The sequence below is a fragment of the Cherax quadricarinatus genome, chromosome 2 (assembly GCF_038502225.1).
Source record: "Cherax quadricarinatus isolate ZL_2023a chromosome 2, ASM3850222v1, whole genome shotgun sequence".
Taxonomy (NCBI): domain Eukaryota; kingdom Metazoa; phylum Arthropoda; class Malacostraca; order Decapoda; family Parastacidae; genus Cherax; species Cherax quadricarinatus.
The window spans coordinates 82,368,672-82,387,097 of NC_091293.1; the positions used below are offsets into that span (position 1 = coordinate 82,368,672).

At 39.4% G+C, this 18,426-nt stretch overlaps 2 protein-coding genes across 6 annotated transcripts in view; one reads left to right on the plus strand and one right to left on the minus strand.

Moving 5' to 3' along the window:
- CaMKI (Calcium/calmodulin-dependent protein kinase I) overlaps positions 1-18,426 on the minus strand; it is a 919,698-nt gene that overhangs the window by 276,173 nt on the left and 625,099 nt on the right. The window lies entirely within an intron of this gene.
- Positions 1-18,426, plus strand: part of LOC128684401 (G patch domain-containing protein 1) — a 90,689-nt gene that overhangs the window by 49,037 nt on the left and 23,226 nt on the right. For both annotated transcript variants that reach the window (XM_070089380.1, XM_070089376.1), the window contains exons 8-10: positions 2,562-2,692; positions 8,809-8,911; positions 16,910-17,114. In XM_070089380.1, coding sequence (XP_069945481.1) covers positions 2,562-2,692; positions 8,809-8,911; positions 16,910-17,114 — 439 coding nt within the window. The remainder of the gene's footprint in view (positions 1-2,561; positions 2,693-8,808; positions 8,912-16,909; positions 17,115-18,426) is intronic.

Genomic DNA, 18,426 nt, shown 5'->3' on the forward strand with positions numbered 1-18,426 from the left:
AAATAAGTCACCATTGGCTCCAAGAAAGCTTCTAGTGCCAACCCTACAGCAAAAAGGGTGAGAATTACTATGGATATGAAGAAAGAGATCATTGCTAAGTATGAAAGTGGAGTGCGTGTCTCCAAGCTGGCCAGGCTGTACACAAAACCCCAATCAACCATCGCTACTATTGTGGCCAAGAAAACGGCAATCAAGGAAGCTGTTCTTGCCAAAGGTGCAACTATGTTTTCGAAACTGAGATCGCAAGTGATAGAAGATGTTGAGAGACTGTTATTGGTGTGGATAAACGAAAAACAGATAGCAGGAGATAGCATCTCTCAAGCGATCATATGTGAAAAGGCTAGGAAGTTGCATGAGGATATAATTAGAAAAATGCCAGCAACTAGTGGTGATGTGAGTGAATTTAAGGCCAGCAAAGGTTGGTTTGAGAGATTTAAGAATCGTAGTGGCATACATAGTGTGATAAGGCATGGTGAGGCTGCCAGTTTGGACCAAAAAGCTGCTGAAAAATATGTGCAGGAATTCAAGGAGTACATAGACAATGAAGAATTGAAACCTGAACAAGTGTTTAATTGTGACACTGACAATGTTGTGAAACACTTTAGGAATGTCGTAAAGGAACGGGAGGTACAGGCCTCTATGGACAGATATGTTGTGCGACAGAGGTCCAGTGACTCTCAAGCTGGTCCTAGTGGCATTAAAAGAAGGGAAGTAACCCCGAAAAAGGATTTGCCACCTCAAGTCCTAATGGAAGGGGATTCCCCTTCTAAACACTAACACCATCAACACTCCCCTCCTCCCATCCCATCAATCATCACCAGATCTTCAATAAAGGTAAGTGTCATGTAACTGTGCATGTCTTCTTCAGTTTGTGTGTATTAAAATTAATATTTCATGTGTTAAAATTTTTTTTTCAATACTTTTGGGTGTCTTGCACGGATTAATTTGATTTCCATTATTTCTTATGGGGAAAATTAACTTGACTAACGATAATTTTGACTAACGATGAGCTCTCAGGAACGGATTAATAGCGTTAGTCGAGGGTCCACTGTATTTTGTATTGTATAGTCCATTAGGTATCCCGTAGCTTGATCGCTAGCCCTCTCGGCTCACACAGTGAGGTCTGGGGATCGATTCCAGGTACAGTTGGAAACATTAGGACGTGACACCTGTTGTCCAGTGTTCACCTATCAGTAAAATGGGTACCTGAGTGTTAGTCGACTGGTGTGGGTCACATCCTGGGACGAAATTGACCTAATTTGCCCAAAATGCTCTGCATAACAAGGGGCTTTCTACATACGAACCTCTCCTCACTTAACATTTACCGACGACTCGGACTTATGATGGGCTCTCTGACCAGTATGCATTCCTAAATAATGTATATTAGAGCTGATTTCCTCTATTCTGTTTATTACAATATAGTACAGTACACTACTGTATAAACATTTAAAAATATGCTAAAAATGTTATAAATGGTTCAAAGGTGACATTAAAACAATATCAGAAATGGTTGACACAAACCCACTACCATTATAATATGCTTCTTGCTTAGCAACGAATTTGCTTACCGACATGGTCTTAGGAACAGAACTCCGTCGTTAAGTGAGGAGAGGCTGTACTAGTTAATGTGGCTACAGAGTGAGCAGTGGCACATCCACACGCTGTGGCTCCTGTGTTTGAACTTACCTGATCTGGTCTCACCCTTGGGCACTGATGCCCAACAGCTGGAATATTGCATACACAGACATAACATTTAATGGTATATGTACAAGGGGCACCTAACTGATACATTACTGTCTGCACTATGTTCATGCCTAGGTCTTTCTCTATGAGTGAGGTCTTCAAACTCTCTTCCCCTAAATACACTATGTCTGGTCCTCTGTCCCCTTTCCTCATTTTTTCATGACCTTGCATTTGCTGGTGTTGAATTCAAGCAACCACTTATTTGACTTATCTTGCAGTTTGCCCAGTTCCACTTGCAACCTTTCCTTTTCTTTGTTTCTTTTTATTCTCATCAGTTTTATATTATCAGCAAACAGGGATGTACATCTGATTCATTTGCATCTGGAATATCATTCACATAAATCTGATACCATAGTGGCCCTAATGCTGATCCTTGCATCACTCCGCTTGTTACACTTCTTCATTCTGATGTCTGTACCCAGACAATCACTCTGCCTCCTTCCTTTGAGGTGCTCTTTGATCCAATGACGTACATTCCCTGTTATTCCTGCCTGCACCATAAGTTTTTGCCCCATTCTTATGTGGGGGGTACTGTATTAACTCTATTTTTTTTTGTTAAGATCACAAGTTTAGAAGGCCACTGGCCAGGATTCATCCCAAGTTTTGGTGTTCGTTTATTTCATTATTATTAAAGTTGAAATAGCATGTGGCATATGAATGTCAAATATGATGATTTTGTTTGATGGTTTGCAACACCCTTTTAGTGAGGGAGCAAATGCAAGAGCTACAGAATATGACCAGAGAGTTGTATGGGGCTTTAACATTACAGTGTTATTATTGACATGTGTTTCTGATTTAAACTACCCATTTTTCCTCAGTCTATACATGGCTTAATAGAAGTTATTGAAGGATTTACACTTAGCAGCAAAACACATCAGCAACACAGAGTCTACCCACGGCCCACCATGCCCAAGGATTTTGTACCTGTGCACCAGCCATTCAAACGAAGGTAAGGAAATACAGTGGAACCTCAACTTACGAGTTTAATCTGTTCCGTGACCTAGCTTGTAACTCAGTTTGCTCGTATCTCAAATAAATTTTCCTCATTTAACCCTTAAATGGTCCAAACGTATATATACGTTTTTTCAACATCTGAAAGTATGTAAAAAAATGTAGATTTTTTTTTTGTTTTACATGTGAAAACGTGTAAAAAAAACTTTTATCTACATTTTTTTTTTGTTATATTTGAAAATATGTAAAAAAAAGTAGATCTACTTTTGTAGCACTACAAATTTGAACGTCGATCTGTTTGGACCGTTTAAGGGTTAAATTAATTGAAATGCCATGAATCTGTTCCACTGGAATTCCTACTCTCTGGAGGTGGGACAAAATACTTGAATATGATGCTAATATCAACTCTTTGGCTTATTTATCTATCAAAATTCATCTAACATGACATAATAAACAATATAATTAACACAGAAACATGGTATATACTCAAGAATGAATAAAATAGGCCATAATATGGTGAGTGATGGTGGTGGCGGCAGTGGCGGCAGCATCCGCCATTTCCTCTCCCACTCTGACTATAGTATCTTCCCATGCTCTTATTATAAGAGAAAACAGTGTGTTTGTGAGGCTAAATGCAGTAGATCACTAGTTTCCTAAGGAAAACACTGAAACATTGTATTTATAAATAAGAAATATTGTATAAAAACATAATGAAACATAATAGAGAATGTAGAGAAATAAACTGTTTATATAAAGTGTATACTACTTACACACTTGGAGCAGAGATGGTGGAGAAGGTTCAGGGTGGGAGAGGCAGTGTGGCATATGATGTCAGTGGCTCTATAAACCTTCAACAATGTTGGAGGAGTTAGTTTTGTTTCGTCCTTTTTCTATCGTTTAATCACTTAACTTACTTGCTACACTCTTATTATAATAATAATAATAATAATAATAATTATTATTATTATAATATTATCATTATTATTATTATTATTATTATTCTTTTTCTTTCAACAAACCGGCCGTATCCCACCGAGGCAGGGTGGCCCAAAAAGAAAAACAAAAGTTTCTCTTTTTTAAGTTTAGTAATTTATACAGGAGAAGGGGTTACTAGCCCCTTGCTCCCGGCATTTTAGTTGCCTCGTACAACACGCATGGCTTACGGAGGAAGAATTCTGTTCCACTTCCCCATGGAGGATTATTATTATTATTATTATTATTATTATTATTATTATTATGTGTATCAGTCTGTAGTGGAAGGAAGGCGGGGTAGGGGTTGGCCTAGGAAAGGTTGGAGGGAGGGGGTAAAGGAGGTTTTGTGTGCGAGGGGCTTGGACTTCCAGCGTGTTTAATAGGAGTGAATGGAGACAAATGGTTTTTAATATACTTGACATGCTGTTGGAGTGTGAGCAAAGTAACATTTATGAAGGGATTCAGGGAAACCGGCAGGCTGGACTTGAGTCCTGGAGATGGGAAGTACAGTGCCTGCACTCTGAAGGAGGGGTGTTAATGTTGCAGTTTAAAAACTGTAGTGTAAAGGACCCTTCTGGCAAGACAGTGATGGAGTGAATGATGGTGAAAGTTTTTCTTTTTCGGGCCACCCTGCCTTGGTGGGAATCGGCCAGTGTGTTAATAAAATAAATAATATTATTATTACAGTACTCAAAATAGCAAGGGTCACCCCGATCCACAAAGGAGGAGACCAAACAGAGTTGAATAACTATAGGCCAATATCCAACTTACACCCTCTCTCAAAAATCTTCGAAAAATTAATTCATAAACGAATCTACTCCTACCTTATCTCCCAAAACATACTCAACCCCTGCCAATTTGGATTCAGGCCTAATAAAAATACTAATGATGCTATTATACACATGCTAGAACATATATACACTGCAATAGAGAAAAAAGAAGTCCCACTGGGGATCTTCATTGACTTACGTAAAGCTTTTGATACAGTTGACCATGACTTGCTCCACGTAAAATTGTCACACTATGGTATAAGAGGGCACTCCCTCAACTACCTCAAGTCATACCTCAGCAACAGAAGCCAATATGTGTATGCAAATGGGGCAAACTCTTCTGCACAACCAATTACAGTTGGTGTCCCACAGGGAAGTGTACTTGGCCCTCTTCTCTTTCTCCTATACATAAATGACCTACCAAATGCTTCGCAATTACTCAAACCCACACTATTTGCAGATGACACTACATACGTCTTCTCCCACCCGAGCCCAGTCACGCTAGCCAATACTGTAAATACCGAATTACAGAAAATATCTACCTGGATGAGGACTAACAAACTTACACTAAACATTGACAAAACCTACTTCATTCAGTTTGGTAACAGAGCTACAGATGTCCCTCTTAACATAATGATAAACGGATCACCTATCACAAAGCTAACAGAGGGAAAATTCTTAGGAATCCACCTTGATAATAGACTCAAATTTCATACACATATACAACAAATTTCTAAAAAAATTTCCAAGACTGTAGGCATACTATCGAAGATACGGTACTATGCTCCACAGTCAGCCCTCCTGGCCCTATATCACTCTCTTATTTACCCCTATCTCACCTATGGAATTTGTGCATGGGGCTCAACAACAATTAACCATCTCAGACCACTAATTACCCAACAAAAGGCTGCAGTTAGAATGATAACAAATTCTCACTACAGGCAGCACACTCCACCAATATTCAATACACTAAACCTACTCACCATACAAACCATCCATACTTATTACTGCACCTATTACATACATAGAACACTTAACTCTGATATTAACCCTCCCCTCAAACATCTCCTTGCCAACCTCAACAGAACACATGACCATAACACAAGGCACAGATCACTCTTTGATGTTCCTCGTGTCCATCTCACACTATGCAAAAACTCAATGCACATAAAAGGCCCTAAAATCTGGAATTCATTACCTGTAAATATAAAAGAAACACTACCTGTTTATAAATTCAAGTCTCTTCTCAAAGATCACTTACTCACCCAAAACCAAATAAATACTGAATAACTGAACCTTATAAATTGTATATCTTAAATGTTTCTCACAATTATATCACATAAATGTTAAACCTAAAACCCAATCTAACTTTACTATTTTTTAAATACACTACCTAACAGAATTCTCCATACGACTGAATGTACAACAATGCATGCAACCATATGACCTGTCTTTGTAATACTCACTTGTGCTTTATAGTAATCTGTTTACATTAATGTTTTATCACTGATTTCATCATTGCTAAGTTTATCTTAAGTTAATTTTAAGCCAGCCCGTAATGCTATGCATAGTATAAGTGGCTTTGGCATGCTGCTCTTATCTGTATTTTTTTTGTACCTCTGTATGTGTGCTCAAATTGTAAATAAATAAATAAATAAATAAATAAATTATTCACCCTTTCAAGGTCGACAGGCCCTCTCAGAGACTTGTTCTCAGGGTCGGCCAAATTAAAAAAAAAAAAAAATTATTTTTTCTTTTGAAAAGATAGAGAATCTTTTTGCGATCATAATGACACCAAAAGTATGAAATATGATGGAAAACTTAGGGAATTATGCTCTCGTGAAGTTAACGGTCTCGACGATGTTTACGCGTCTGCGATTTTGCCCACTTTGAGCCCTATTTTTGGCCAATTCCAGTGTACTTGTTGACAAAACTCATAACTATTTTGCTACAACTCCATTTTTTTCTATCGAATGAGTACAAGAAACCACCCATTTACCGATTTCAACGATCCAATACAGCGGTCAGAATTTAGCAATTTTGCCTATTTCACACAAATTTCAAAAGATGCCAATTTCTGAATAGGGTCCAGAATAAACAAGAAAGACATTCCTGGCACTAAAATAACATTTCCTCTGTTCATTAGTCATGTCCCCATGCCTCTCTTACATTCTTTTGCTTTCCACTTTGAATTTTTATTCTCACAAAAAAATAGAAGATTTACTGTTATGCAGACTACTGCTTTGGTGTAGAAATGGTATAAATAATATCAGCGCACTTATGAAAGAATATTAGACTCACCAGTTGACGTGTATTGGACGCATAGCATGATTTGTTTACTTTTGAACTTTGGTAAAAATCGAACATTTCTGCTACTTTGAGCTCAATTCCAAGGTACTTTTCTTTGTAAAACCAGTCAAAATCATCTCAATTTCTGTAATGTCTTCAATTCTATAAAATGAGACTAGGAAAACTAGTATACAACAATAAATACCATACGAAAATACAGTGCAAAGTCGCCGTTTTAATAAAAAACACAAAGCTTTTTTTTCTCATTACGCACTGTGTGCTGCAGGATTTTTTTATACCACGCACACTGACCACATAGACCCATTCTTTCATATGTAGGCGTACCAGCTTTCTCTCACTAGATTTGAGGGTGCTAGAATTGAGGCGTACTAGTACGTCAAAAACCCTGGTGCATAAGCCGTACTAGTACGGCCGAAACCCTGAAAGGGTTAATTTAGGGAACTGGGGCACAGATCCAATACCCTAGATCAAGAGCCCCTCACCAGTGTCAAGGAACCTTGATGCTGGTGAGGGGCTCTTGATCTAGGGAATTGGATCTGTGCTCCAGTTCTCTAAATAAATAATAATAATAATAATAATAATATAATAATAATAATAATAATAATAATAATAATAATAATAATAAGAGGAGCTTCAGAACACTATCACTAGTTTGTGCAGCCAGCACACTGTTGACCTTGCTGTGGAAGGAATTCTCTTGTGTTTGCTTGCATTTTTTAGTCATTTGGCCAAATTTCTTTTTTCTAACCATGAGTCCTAAGAAAGTAAGTGTAAAGGACAGTGTTGAGGAGAAAAAGAGGATGTTTTCCATTGAATTAAAGCATGAAATCATAGATAAACAAGCGAGGTGTGGGGCTGTGGGTTGAGGGGGAAGTGGGAAAAGCTTGCTTGTAACTCGGATGCTGGCTCATAACTCAAGCAAAAAATTGACTGAGCACTGGCTCATATCTTGAAAAACTCGTATGTTGGGACACTTGTAAGTCGAGGTTCCACTGTACAGTGCAGTTTTGCAATTGAGACAACCAAGTTTGCATTTTTTTAAACAATACCTCCCACCGAGAGAAGGTGACCCAAAATACAAGAAACACTTTCTCCATTGTTCACTCAATCTCTGTTTCCCCAGAAAAGTGAAAAGTTCACACTTTAGATGACCCTCTAAACTGCAACATCCCCACTCCTTCCCCAGAATTCAGGTGCAGTTCTTTCCACTTTCAAGACTCAAATTTGGTTTCTTTGCTCACACTCCAACAACAAATCAAGTTACAAAAACCACATGCCTTCATTCATTCCTCTCTAACATGCTCACACAGGCCTGTTGGATATCCAACCCTTAAGCACTAAAAACCTTTCTTAAACCCCTCCCTCCAACCTGTCCTGAGATGACCTCTACCCTTCTTTCCCTCCACCCTAGATGATGACTAGGAGGCCATATCCCAGATTTATATGCTCTCCTAGTTATCCTGTTTTCTCTATCCTCTCAAAATGTCCAACCCACCTCAACAACCCATCATGTGCTCTTCGAATAATACATTTTGGTAACCCCATACTTTCTAATTTCCTAGCTCTGAATTCTATGCATAATCGCACTACACATTTCTCTCGAACATGACATCTCCACTGCCTCCAGCCTCCTCTTGCCTGCAATGTCTTAAACCCTTTGAGGCTTCACACCCATATAACAGTATCATGTTCCCTACTGTCTTTCATGGACCCATCTGCCCCACAAATCCACTTCCAAATATCTAAGCACATTTACTTCGTCCTTACTCTCTTCTCCCATTCTGATATTCAGTCTTTCATTACCTAGGTTTTTTGTTACTCATTACCTTGCTCTTTCCTACATTCACTTTTAATTTCCTTCTTTTTTTATGCTCTCCCAAATTCTTCTATCAACCTCTGAACAATGTATTTTGATGTGTTGAAACTGCATTTATATTTTAGTTGTAGTTGGATTGTGTGATATTTCAATAAGTTAGATATTTCTATGCATATTTTTTCTGGTTTGTATTATATACTCAGTGTTGCTGAAACATTAGTTATTATATTTTTTGTTGATGTTCAGGTTTGAGAGGAAGGAAAGTGAGATGCGTGGGCTGGGAAGACATGACATGACTGCTGAGCAACGAGCACGAAGTATTACACTGCAACCCAAGACTACTGTGGAGGTATTTTATGATACATTGTTAATGAAGCCCCCAGTCCAGTTATATACTACTGTTGCATCTATTAGAGTTATTGTACAGTATTTATGAACTCCTCACACATTTATATATTACCATTGCATCTATTAGATTTATTGTACAATGTGTATGAAGCCCAACCCAGTTATATAGTACCATTGTATCAGAATTATGGTGCCATGTTTCTGAAGCTCCCCAGCCCAATTATATAGTACCATTGCAGCTATCAGATATGGTGCAGCCCAGTTACAGCCTCTTCTCACTTAACGATGAAATTCTGTTCCTAAGACTACATTGGTAAGTGAATTCATCACTAAGTGAGGTGCATACTATAATAGTAATAGGTTGTGTCAACCATCTTTGATATTGTTTGAATGTCACCTTTGCACCATTTATAACATTTCTTTTATATTTTTAAATGTTCATGCAGCAGTATACTGTATATTGTAATAAATAGAATAGAGAAAATCGGCTCTAATATACATTATTTAGGTATGCTTACTTGTCAGAGAGTCCGTTGTAAGTCTGAGTTGTTGGTAAACGAGTACGTTGCTAGGTAAGGAGAGGCTGTATATACAGGAAGTCCTCACTTAACATCTTTGATAGGTTCTTGGAAACTGCGGTTTTAACCCTTTCACTGTCAGTCCTGTAATATTACGGCTTGCAAGCCAACGTTGGTCCCGTAATACTATGCCAAAATTCTAATGCCTTCAAATCTGGCCGTTTACCGATGACTTGGACTTACGACGGGCTCTCTGACTAGTATACATACCTAAATAATAGAGCTGATTTCCTCTATTTTGTTTATTACAAAATACAGTACACTACTGTATAAACATTTAAAAATATACTAAAAATGTTATAAATGGTGCAAAGGTGACATTAAAATAGTATCAAAGATGGTTGACACAAACTCACTTCTATTATATTATGCTCCTTGCTTAGCGACTAATTCGTTTACTGATGTGGTCTTAGGAATAGAACTCCGTTGTTAAGTGAGGAATGGCTGTAATTGAAAACTGCTGTATTAGCAAAATACTGTAAAGCGAAGAGCTGTAAAGCAGGGCCTGCTTGTATTTCATAGCAAAATAAATGAAATCCACCTGTATGACCATTTGCACATTATATGAACTATTATTATGTTTCCTTCATATATTTATGTTTTAATTCAGGCACACTGGCTGCTAGGACCTGCAGGTACTGTACTTGCAAAAACCTGTGAACGATCGAATAATATGAATGATCACGTTTTCTGGATGTGAAAGCCATGAATAAGGTTTTACTGTTGAGGGTTATGTAAAAGAAGAAAGTTGAAAGTGAAGATAGATAAGAGTAAGGTGATGAGATATAAAATGTGTTAGGTAAAGAAAAATTGGATATCACATTGGAGGGAGGGAGTATGGAAAAAGTGAATGTGCTCAGATATTTGGGAGTTAGCTTGTCAGCAGATGGGTTTATAAAGAATGAGGTAAACCATAGAAGGAGGCTGGAGGCAGTAGAGATGTTGTGTCTAAGGGCAGTGTGTGGTGTAAATATTATGCAGAGAATTTATTTTTTTTTATTATCACACCGGCCGATTCCCACCAAGGCAGGGTGGCCCGAAAAAGAAAAACTTTCACCATCATTCACTCCATCACTGTCTTGCCAGAAGGGTGCTTTACACTACAGTTTTTAAACTGCAACATTAACACCCCTCCTTCAGAGTGCAGGCACTGTACTTCCTATCTCCAGGACTCAAGTCCGGCCTGCCGGTTTCCCTGAATCCCTTCATAAATGTTACTTTGCTCACACTCCAACAGCACGTCAAGTATTAAAAACCATTTGTCTCCATTCACTCCTATCAAACACGCTCACACATGCCTGCTGGAAGTCCAAGCCCCTCGCACACAAAACCTCCTTTACCCCCTCCCTCCAACCCTTCCTAGGCCGACCCCTACCCCGCCTTCCTTCCACTACAGACTGATACACTCTTGAAGTCATTCTGTTTCGCTCCATTCTCTCTACATGTCCGAACCACCTCAACAACCCTTCCTCAGCCCTCTGGACAACAGTTTTGGTAATCCCGCACCTCCTCCTAACTTCCAAACTACGAATTCTCTGCATTATATTCACACCACACATTGCCCTCAGACATGACATCTCCACTGCCTCCAGCCTTCTCCTCGCTGCAACATTCATCACCCACGCTTCACACCCATATAAGAGCGTTGGTAAAACTATACTCTCATACATTCCCCTCTTTGCCTCCAAGGACAAAGTTCTTTGTCTCCACAGACTCCTAAGTGCACCACTCACTCTTTTTCCCTCATCAATTCTATGATTCACCTCATCTTTCATAGACCCATCCGCTGACACGTCCACTCCCAAATATCTGAATACGTTCACCTCCTCCATACTCTCTCCCTCCAATCTGATATTCAATCTTTCATCACCTAATCTTTTTGTTATCCTCATAACCTTACTCTTTCCTGTATTCACCTTTAATTTTCTTCTTTTGCACACCCTACCAAATTCATCCACCAATCTCTGCAACTTCTCTTCAGAATCTCCCAAGAGCACAGTGTCATCAGCAAAGAGCAGCTGTGACAACTCCCACTTTGTGTGTGATTCTTTATCTTTTAACTCCACGCCTCTTGCCAAGACCCTCGCATTTACTTCTCTTACAACCCCATCTATAAATATATTAAACAACCACGGTGACATCACACATCCTTGTCTAAGGCCTACTTTTACTGGGAAAAAATTTCCCTCTTTCCTACATACTCTAACTTGAGCCTCACTATCCTCGTAAAAACTCTTCACTGCTTTCAGTAACCTACCTCCTACACCATACACTTGCAACATCTGCCACATTGCCCCCCTATCCACCCTGTCATACGCCTTTTCCAAATCCATAAATGCCACAAAGACCTCTTTAGCCTTATCTAAATACTGTTCACTTATATGTTTCACTGTAAACACCTGGTCCACACACCCCCTACCTTTCCTAAAGCCGCCTTGTTCATCTGCTATCCTATTCTCCGTCTTACTCTTAATTCTTTCAATTATAACTCTACCATACACTTTACCAGGTACACTCAACAGACTTATCCCCCTATAATTTTTGCACTCTCTTTTATCCCCTTTGCCTTTATACAAAGGAACTATGCATGCTCTCTGCCAATCCCTAGGTACCTTACCCTCTTCCATACATTTATTAAATAATTGCACCAACCACTCCAAAACTATATCCCCACCTGCTTTTAACATTTCTATCTTTATCCCATCAATCCCGGCTGCCTTACCCCCTTTCATTTTACCTACTGCCTCACGAACTTCCCCCACACTCACAACTGGCTCTTCCTCACTCCTACAAGATGTTATTCCTCCTTGCCCTATACACGAAATCACAGCTTCCCTATCTTCATCAACATTTAACAATTCCTCAAAATATTCCTTCCATCTTCCCAATACCTCTAACTCTCCATTTAATAACTCTCCTCTCCTATTTTTAACTGACAAATCCATTTGTTCTCTAGGCTTTCTTAACTTGTTAATCTCACTCCAAAACTTTTTCTTATTTTCAACAAAATTTGTTGATAACATCTCACCCACTCTCTCATTTGCTCTCTTTTTACATTGCTTCACCACTCTCTTAACTTCTCTCTTTTTCTCCATATACTCTTCCCTCCTTGCATCACTTCTACTTTGTAAAAACTTCTCATATGCTAACTTTTTCTCCCTTACTACTCTCTTTACATCATCATTCCACCAATCGCTCCTCTTTCCTCCTGCACCCACTTTCCTGTAACCACAAACTTCTGCTGAACACTCTAACACTACATTTTTAAACCTACCCCATACCTCTTCGACCCCATTGCCTATGCTCTCATTTGCCCATCTATCCTCCAATAGCTGTTTATATCTTACCCTAACTGCCTCCTCTTTTAGTTTATAAACCTTCACCTCTCTCTTCCCTGATGCTTCTATTCTCCTTGTATCCCATCTACCTTTTACTCTCAGTGTAGCTACAACTAGAAAGTGATCTGATATATCTGTGGCCCCTCTATAAACATGTACATCCTGAAGTCTACTCAACAGTCTTTTATCTACCAATACATAATCCAACAAACTACTGTCATTTCGCCCTACATCATATCGTGTATACTTATTTATCCTCTTTTTCTTAAAATATGTATTACCTATAACTAAACCCCTTTCTATACAAAGTTCAATCAAAGGGCTCCCATTATCATTTACACCTGGCACCCCAAACTTACCTACCACACCCTCTCTAAAAGTTTCTCCTACTTTAGCATTCAAGTCCCCTACCACAATTACTCTCTCACTTGGTTCAAAGGCTCCTATACATTCACTTAACATCTCCCAAAATCTCTCTCTCTCCTCTGCATTCCTCTCTTCTCCAGGTGCATACACGCTTATTATGACCCACTTCTCGCATCCAACCTTTACTTTAATCCACAGAGAATTTGTAGTGTGGAAATTAGGAAGTGTGGATTTACTAAAATAATTATTCAGAGGGCTGAAGAGGGGTTGTTGAGATGGTTTGGCTATTAGAGAGGATGAAGCAAAATAGGATGACTTGGAGGGTGTATAAATCCATAGCGGAGGGGAGGAGGGGTAGGGGTCATCCTAGGAAAGGATGGAGAGAGGGGGTAAAAGAGATTTTGTATTCGAGGGGCCTGAACATGAAACAGACCTGTGTATGTGTGTTTGATAGGAGTGAATGGAGACAAATGGTTTTTGGGACCTGATGAGCTGTTGGAGTGTGAGCAGGGTAATAGTTTGTGAAACGATTCGGGGAAACCAGTTGGCTGGACCTGAGTCCTGGAGGTGAGAATTACAATGCCTGCACCTTAAAGGAGGGGGGTTGGGATATTGTCTGTTTGGAGTGACATGTAAACTGTCATATCTGAGTGCCTCTGTAAAGACAGTGATTATGTGTGAATGATGGTGAAATTGTTTCTTTTTTGAGTCATCCTGCCTCGGTGGGAGATGGCCACTGTATTAAAAAAAAAAATGTAAAATTAGCATTACTTTCTGTACAGTACGTATCATAAAGTTTCTTGACTGAGGCTACACTTAGGAACAGTATTGTAATTGGATACACAGCTGTTTATAAATTCTTAAGCTGTTAGAAGAGGACCTGTAACCTAGATGATATTGCAGTAGTAAAGTAATCTTTCTTTCAACATACTGGCCGTATCCCACCAAGGCAGGGTGGCCCAAAAAGAAAAACGAAAGTTTCTCTTAAATTTAGTAATTTATACGGGAGAAGGGGTTACTAGCCCCTTGATCCCGGCATTTTAGTCGCCTCTTACAACACGCATGGCTTACGGAGGAAGAATTCTGTTCTACTTCCTCATGGAGATAAGAGGAAATAAACAAGAACAAGAACTAGAAAGAAAATAGAAGAATACCTAGAGGGGTGTGTATATATATGCTTGTACATGTATGTGTAGTGTGACCTAAATGTAAGTAGAAGTAACAAGACATACCTGAAATCTTGCATGTTTATGAGACAGACAAAAGACACCAGCAATCCTACCATCATGTAAAACAATTACAGGTTTTCGTTGTACACTCACTTGGCAGGACAGTAGTACCTCCCTGGGCGGTTGCTGTTTACCAACCTACTACTACAATAATTTTTTTTAACTAATCATCCAAGAAGAAAATTCACATCGCCTTCAGCTTTTTTTACTATAAATTACGGAGAAAGAGGTAACAATCTCCTCATCACTGGCATTTTAGTTCCCTGTGACACATGTATTAGGAAGGAAGTATAGGGGTCCTCTGGCATACAGATTCCCAAAGTTGCTTATGTCTACCCACTTAGTTGGAAAATATAACAATGATATAATGTCAGTACTCTACTGATTAATTTATAAGCCTTGTTTAATAAATTACTATTTTAATTGATTTATATAGGTGTAGGTAGTAGGTTGGTAGACAGCAACCACCCAGGGAAGTACTACCGTCATGCCAGATGACTGTGAAACAGAAACCTGTAACTGTTTTGCATGATGGTAGGATTGCTGGTTTCTTTTTCTGTCTCATAAACACGCTAGATAACAGGGTATCTTGCTACTCCTACTTACACTTTGGTCACACTTCACAGACACGCACATGCAGTAGGTAAAATGAAAGGGGGTAAGGCAGCCGGGATTGATGGGATAAAGATAGAAATGTTAAAAGCAGGTGGGGATGTAGTTTTGGAGTGGTTGGTGCAATTATTTAATAAATGTATGGAAGAGGGTAAGGTACCTAGGGATTGGCAGAGAGCATGCATAGTTCCTTTGTATAAAGGCAAAGGGGATAAAAGAGAGTGCAAAAATTATAGGGGGATAAGTCTGCTGAGTATACCTGGTAAAGTGTATGGTAGAGTTATTATTGAAAGAATTAAGAGGAAGACGGAGAATAGGATAGCAGATGAACAAGGAGGCTTTAGGAAAGGTAGGGGGTGTGTGGACCAGGTGTTTACAGTGAAACATGTAAGTGAACAGTATTTAGATAAGGCTAAAGAGGTTTTTGTGGCATTTATGGATTTGGAAAAGGCGTATGGCAGGGTGGATATGGGAGCAATGTGGCAGATGTTGCAGGTGTATGGTGTAAGAGGTAGGTTACTGAAAGCAGTGAAGAGTTTTTACGAGAATTGTGAGGCTCAAGTTAGAGTATGTAGGAAAGAGGGAGATTATTTCCCTGTAAAAGTAGGCCTTACACAAGGATGTGTGATGTCACCGTGGTTGTTTAATATATTAATAGATGGGGTTGTAAGAGAAGTAACTGCGATGGTCTTGGCAAGAGGTGTGGAGTTAAAAGATAAAGAATCACACATAAAGTGGGAGTTGTCACAGTTGCTCTTTGCTGATGACACTGTGCTCTTGGGAGATTCTGAAGAGAAGTTGCAGAGGTTGGTGGATGAATTTGGTAGGGTATGCAAAAAAAGAAAATTAAAAGTGAATACTACAGGAAAGAGTAAGGTTATGAGGATAACAAAAAAATTAGGTGATGAAAGATTGGATATCAGATTGGAGGGAGAGAGTATGGAGGAGGTGAATGTATTCAGATATTTGGGAGTGGACGTGTCAGCAGATGGGTCTATGAAAGGTGAGGTGAATCATAGAATTGATGAGGGAAAAAGGAGTCTGTGGAGACAAAGAACTTTGTCCTTGGAGGCAAAGAGGGGAATGTATGAGAGTATAGTTTTACCAATGCTCTTATATGGGTGTGAAGCATGGGCGATGAATGTTGCAGCGAGGAGAAGGCTGGAGGCAGTGGAGATGTCATGTCTGAGGGCAATGTGTGGTGTGAATATAATGCAGAGAATTCGTAGTTTGGAAGTTAGGAGGAGGTGCGGGATTACCAAAACTGTTGTCCAGAGGGCTGAGGAAGGGTTGTTGAGGTGGTTCGGACATGTAGAGAGAATGGAACAAAACAGAATGACTTCAAGAGTGGATCAGTCTGTAGTGGAAGGAAGGCAGGGTAGGGGTCGGCCTAGGAAAGGTTGGAGGGAGGGGGTAAAGGAGATTTTGTGTGCGAGGGGCTTGGACTTCCAGCAGGCATGCGTGAGCGTGTTTGATAGGAGTGAATGGAGACAAATGGTTTTTAATACTTGACGTGCTGTTGGAGTGTGAGGAAAGTAACATTTATGAAGGGATTCAGGGAAACCGGCAGGCCGGACTTGAGTCCTGGAGATGGGAAGTACAGTGCCTGCACTCTGAAGGAGGGGTGTTAATGTTGCAGTTTAAAAACTGTAGTGTAAAGGACCCTTCTGGCAAGACAGTGATGGAGTGAATGATGGTGAAAGTTTTTCTTTTTCGGGCCAGCCTGCCTTGGTGGGAATCGGCCAGTGTGATAATAAAAAAAAAATAAAAAATATTTAATATATTTCTATTTAATTAATTGATAAGTTTTGTTTAATAAAGTGCTGTTTTAATTAGTCAAGAAGTTACATGTTTTTAAGAGAGGTGACTTTTACAGGTGAGATCAGGGGTCAAAGGGAAGGTTCATCTCCCTCCCAGAGATTACTCCAAAGATGTTAACACAGATGAAGTAGACAAGATATATGAAGAATTTAACATTTCTAATGCAAAATTCAATTCTGACTTTAAACCCTTCATGAAAGATCCAGAGAAACAGCGGCGGTATGATCTTTTCTTGAGAATGAAGGAAAGAAGCCAAGAAGGTTAGTCTTACCATTTGTTTTATATAAGAGTTTTTTTTTCTTAATTATCTAGAGCATGGGTCCCCAGCCAGTGACCCACAGGCTGCATGTGACCCTTCTGGGAAATGGATGCAGCCAGTGGAAGCTCGTGACGCCAGTAATACCTATACTATTGTACTATTTTTAATAATTTTTTTTCTTGTTTCAACAACAACATTAAAAATTTGCTTATAAATACATTGAAAACAACATACAACAGATTTTTCCTGTAATATATTTGTCAGTTGCAAATTATTTTAGCTTAATGTTGATGAAGTCATACATCTGACAGTGAGCATCTGGGGCGACTGCAGCTCTGCAGGTCCTGTGGATGAGCCGCCACTGGATGCAGCCCTCACATGAAATTATGAATTCACTTTTATGTAGGTTCCACACTGCACAGTGTCAACAAAACTGTGTGGCCCTCATCACACATTTGACCATCAAATGTGACCCAATTGTGTAGGAAGGTTGAGGACCTCTGATCTAGAGAGTTTTATTATCAGTCACTAAGTGTCCTATAGGTAGCATGGAGTGATTTACCTTGGCTAGTTTGCTCCTCAGTACCCTGTGAGTTGTTAGGTATCTTACTGGTAGTGTAGATTGACTGATCTTGGCTTGGTTGTTCTTCAGTACCTTGTGAATTGTTAGGTATCTTACTGGTAGTGTAGAGTGACTGATCTTGTTTTGGTTGTTTCTCAGTACCTTGTGAGCTGTTAGGTATCTTACTGGTAGTGTAGAGTGACTTACCTTGGCTTGCTTGTTCCTTAATACCTTGCAAGGCATTAAGTGTCTAACTATTAATATAGTGACTGATCTTGACCTAGTTGTTCCTCAGTACCTTGTGAGACATTGCCCTTAGACATGACATCTCCACTGCCTCCAGCCTCCTCCTCGCTGCAGCATTTACAACCCATGCTTCACACCCATATAAGAGTGTTGGTACTACTATACTCTCATACATTCCCTTCTTTGCCTCCATGGAAAGCATTTTTTTGTCTCCACAGATACCTCAACACACCACTCACCTTTTTTTCTTCATCAGTTCCATGGGTAACCTCGTCCTTCATAAACCCATCCGCTGACAAGTCAACTCCCAAATATCTGAACACATTCTCTTCTTCCATACTCCTTCCCTCCAATGTAATATCCAATTTTTCTTTACCTAACTCATTTGATGCCCTCATCACTTAACTCATATCTATGTTCACTTTCAACTTTCTTCCTTTACACACCCAAACTCGTCCACTAACTTTTGCAACTTCTGTTTAGAATCTCCCAAAAGCACAGTATC